This window comes from Ambystoma mexicanum, chromosome 11 (assembly GCF_040938575.1).
Source record: "Ambystoma mexicanum isolate Mex_15411 chromosome 11, UKY_AmexF1_1, whole genome shotgun sequence".
Taxonomy (NCBI): Eukaryota; Metazoa; Chordata; class Amphibia; order Caudata; family Ambystomatidae; genus Ambystoma; species Ambystoma mexicanum.
The window spans coordinates 15032816-15037554 of record NC_090934.1 but is presented as its reverse complement, the minus strand read 5'-3'; the positions used below and the strand labels follow the sequence as shown (position 1 = coordinate 15037554).

Genomic DNA, 4739 nt, shown 5'->3' with positions numbered 1-4739 from the left:
TGCTTTGCCTGTGGACGTGTCCAGGGCGTTCCAGCGTGACTTGCGTGAACAATTCCATGAATATGCGGGTGCGCTTTTTTTATTCTGCGTGCAGGCCGGCACTTTATTCTGCGTGCAGGCCGGCACATTATCCTGGGTGCAGGCCGGCACATTATTCTGCGTGCAGGCCGGCACATTACCCTGCGTGCAGGCCGGCACTTTATTCTGCGTGCAGGCCGGCACATTATCCTGCGTGCAGGCCGGCACATTATTCTGCGTGCAGGCTGGCACATTATTCTGCGTGCAGGCCGGCACATTATTCTGCGTGCAGGCCGGCACATTATCCTGCGTGCAGGCTGGCACATTATTCTGCGTGCAGGCCGGCACATTATTCTGCGTGCAGGCCGGCACATTATCCTGCGTGCAGGCCGGCACATTATCCTGCGTGCAGGCCGGCACATTATTCTGCGTGCAGGCCGGCACTTTATTCTGCGTGCAGGCCGGCACATTATTCTGCGTGCAGGCCGGCACATTATCCTGCGTGCAGCCTGGCACATTATTCTGCGTGCAGGCCGGCACATTATTCTGCTTGCAGGCCGGCACATTATTCTGCGTGCAGGCCGGCACATTATCCTGCGTGCAGGCCGGCACTTTATTCTGCGTGCAGGCCGGCACATTATCCTGCGTGCAGGCCGGCACATTATCCTGCGTGCAGGCCGGCACATAATTCTGCGTGCAGGCTGGCACATTATTCTGCGTGCAGGCCGGCACATTATTCTGCGTGCAGGCCGGCACATTATCCTGCGTGCAGGCCGGCACATTATTCTGCGTGCAGGCCGGCACTATTCTGCGTGCAGGCCGGCACATTATTCTGCTTGCAGGCCGGCACATTATTCTGCGTGCAGGCCGGCACATTATCCTGCGTGCAGGCCGGCACATTATTCTGCGTGCAGGCCGGCACAGGCCGGCACATTATTCTGCGTGCAGGCCGGCACAGGCCGGCACATTATTCTGCGTGCAGGCCGGCACATTATCCTGCGTGCAGGCCGGCACTTTATTCTGTGTGCAGGCCGGCACATTATTCTGCGTGCAGGCCGGCACAGGCAGGCACATTATCCTGCGTGCAGGCCGGCACTTTATTCTGCGTGCAGGCCGGCACAGGCAGGCACATTATTCTGCATGCAGGCCGGCACAGGCCGGCACATTATTCTGCGTGCAGACCGGCACAGGCCGGCACATTATCCTGCGTGCAGGCCGGCACATTATCCTGCGTGCAGGCCGGCACTTTATTCTGCGTGCAGGCCGGCACATTATTCTGCGTGCAGACCGGCACAGGCTGGCACATTATCCTGCGTGCAGGCCGGCACAGGCCGGCACATTATTCTGCGTGCAGGCTGGCACAGGCCAGCACATTATCCTGCGTGCAGGCCAGCACATTATCCTGCGTGCAGGCCGGCACTTTATTCTGCGTGCAGGCCGGCACATTATTCTGCGTGCAGGCCGGCACATTATTCTGCTTGCAGGCCGGCACATTATTCTGCGTGCAGACCGGCACAGGCCGGCACATTATCCTGCGTGCAGGCCGGCACATTATCCTGCGTGCAGGCCGGCACTTTATTCTGCGTGCAGGCCGGCACATTATTCTGCGTGCAGACCGGCACAGGCTGGCACATTATTCTGCGTGCAGGCTGGCACAGGCCAGCACATTATCCTGCGTGCAGGCCGGCACATTACCCTGCGTGCAGGCCGGCACTTTATTCTGCGTGCAGGCCGGCACATTATCCTGCGTGCAGGCCGGCACATTATTCTGCGTGCAGGCTGGCACATTATTCTGCGTGCAGGCCGGCACATTATTCTGCGTGCAGGCCGGCACATTATCCTGCGTGCAGGCTGGCACATTATTCTGCGTGCAGGCCGGCACATTATTCTGCGTGCAGGCCAGCACATTATCCTGCGTGCAGGCCGGCACATTATCCTGCGTGCAGGCCGGCACATTATCCTGCGTGCAGGCCGGCACATTATTCTGCGTGCAGGCCGGCACTTTATTCTGCGTGCAGGCCGGCACATTATTCTGCGTGCAGGCCGGCACATTATCCTGTGTGCAGCCTGGCACATTATTCTGCGTGCAGGCCGGCACATTATTCTGCTTGCAGGCCGGCACATTATTCTGCGTGCAGGCCGGCACATTATCCTGCGTGCAGGCCGGCACTTTATTCTGCGTGCAGGCCGGCACATTATCCTGCGTGCAGGCCGGCACATTATCCTGCGTGCAGGCCGGCACATAATTCTGCGTGCAGGCTGGCACATTATTCTGCGTGCAGGCCGGCACATTATTCTGCGTGCAGGCCGGCACATTATCCTGCGTGCAGGCCGGCACATTATTCTGTGTGCAGGCCGGCACTATTCTGCGTGCAGGCCGGCACATTATTCTGCTTGCAGGCCGGCACATTATTCTGCGTGCAGGCCGGCACAGGCCGGCACATTATTCTGCGTGCAGGCCGGCACAGGCCGGCACATTATTCTGCGTGCAGGCCGGCACATTATCCTGCGTGCAGGCCGGCACTTTATTCTGCGTGCAGGCCGGCACATTATTCTGCGTGCAGGCCGGCACAGGCAGGCACATTATCCTGCGTGCAGGCCGGCACTTTATTCTGCGTGCAGGCCGGCACAGGCAGGCACATTATTCTGCGTGCAGACCGGCACAGGCCGGCACATTATCCTGCGTGCAGGCCGGCACATTATCCTGCGTGCAGGCCGGCACTTTATTCTGCGTGCAGGCCGGCACATTATTCTGCGTGCAGACCGGCACAGGCTGGCACATTATCCTGCGTGCAGGCCGGCACAGGCCGGCACATTATTCTGCGTGCAGGCTGGCACAGGCCAGCACATTATCCTGCGTGCAGGCCAGCACATTATCCTGCGTGCAGGCCGGCACATTATTCTGCGTGCAGGCCGGCACATTATTCTGCTTGCAGGCCGGCACATTATTCTGCGTGCAGGCCGGCACATTATTCTGCGTGCAGCCTGGCAGATTATTCTGCGTGCAGGCCGGCACTTTATTCTGCGTGCAGGCCGGCACATTATTCTGCGTGCAGGCCGGCACTTTATTCTGCGTGTAGGCCGGCACATTATCCTGCGTGCAGGCCGGCACATTATTCTGCGTGCAGGCCGGCACATTATCCTGCGTGCAGGCCGGCACATTATCCTGCGTGCAGGCCGGCACATTATTCTGCTTGCAGGCCGGCACATTATTCTGCGTGCAGGCTGGCAGATTATTCTGCGTGCAGGCCGGCACTTTATTCTGCGTGCAGCCTGGCACATTAATCTGCGTGCAGCCTGGCAGATTATTCTGCGTGCAGGCCGGCACTTTATTCTGCGTGCAGCCTGGCACATTATTCTGCGTGCAGGCCGGCACATTATTCTACGTGCAGGCCGGCACTTTATTCTGCGTGTTGGCCGGCACATTATCCTGCGTGCAGGCCGGCACATTATCCTGCGTGCAGGCCGGCACATTATTCTGCTTGCAGGCCGGCACATTATCCTGCGTGCAGGCCGGCACAGGCCAGCACATTATCCTGCGTGCAGGCCGGCACATTATCCTGCGTGCAGGCCGGCACATTATTCTGCTTGCAGGCCGGCACATTATCCTGCGTGCAGGCCGGCACATTATCCTGCGTGCAGGCCGGCACATTATTCTGCGTGCAGACCGGCACAGGCTGGCACATTATCCTGCGTGCAGGCCGGCACAGGCAAGCACATTATTCTGCGTGCAGGCTGGCACAGGCCAGCACATTATCCTGCGTGCAGGCCAGCACATTATCCTGCGTGCAGGCCGGCACTTTATTCTGCGTGCAGGCCGGCACATTATTCTGCGTGCAGGCCGGCACATTATTCTGCTTGCAGGCCGGCACATTATTCTGCGTGCAGGCCGGCACATTATTCTGCGTGCAGCCTGGCAGATTATTCTGCGTGCAGGCCGGCACTTTATTCTGCGTGCAGCCTGGCACATTATTCTGCGTGCAGGCCGGCACATTATTCTGCGTGCAGGCCGGCACTTTATTCTGCGTGTAGGCCGGCACATTATCCTGCGTGCAGGCCGGCACATTATTCTACGTGCAGGCCGGCACATTATCCTGCGTGCAGGCCGGCACATTATTCTGCGTGCAGGCCGGCACATTATTCTGCGTGCAAGCCGGCACTTTATTCTGCGTGTAGGCCGGCACATTATCCTGCGTGCAGGCCGGCACATTATCCTGCGTGCAGGCCGGCACATTATTCTGCTTGCAGGCCGGCACATTATCCTGCGTGCAGGCCGGCACAGGCCAGCACATTATCCTGCGTGCAGGCCGGCACATTATTCTGCTTGCAGGCCGGCACTTTATTCTGTGTGCAGGCCGGCACATTATCCTGCGTGCAGGCCGGCACATTATTCTGCGTGCAGGCCGGCACTTTATTCTGTGTGCAGGCCGGCACATTATCCTGCGTGCAGGCCGGCACATAATTCTGCGTGCAGGCTGGCACATTATTCTGCGTGCAGGCCGGCACATTATTCTGCGTGCAGGCCGGCACATTATCCTGCGTGCAGGCCGGCACATTATTCTGCGTGCAGGCCGGCACTATTCTGCGTGCAGGCCGGCACATTATTCTGCTTGCAGGCCGGCACATTATTCTGCGTGCAGGCCGGCACATTATCCTGCGTGCAGGCCGGCACATTATTCTGCGTGCAGGCCGGCACAGGCCGGCACATTATTCTGCGTGCA

The 4739-nt window shown here is 59.3% G+C and overlaps 1 protein-coding gene across 1 annotated transcript; it reads right to left on the bottom strand.

The window, feature by feature from the left end:
* Positions 1-1651: 1651 nt before the first annotated feature.
* Positions 1652-2404, bottom strand: LOC138504882 (keratin-associated protein 10-1-like). The gene has a single exon (XM_069625292.1). The coding sequence runs from the start codon at positions 2402-2404 to the stop codon at positions 1652-1654; it is 753 nt and encodes a 250-aa protein (XP_069481393.1).
* Between the last annotated feature and the right edge of the window lie 2335 nt (positions 2405-4739).

What these genes read in the sequence shown, in the direction of transcription:
- LOC138504882 (XM_069625292.1), bottom strand. Translation starts at nt 2,404, where the DNA reads ATGTGCCGGCCTGCACGCAGAATAGTGCCGGCCTGCACACAGAATAAT.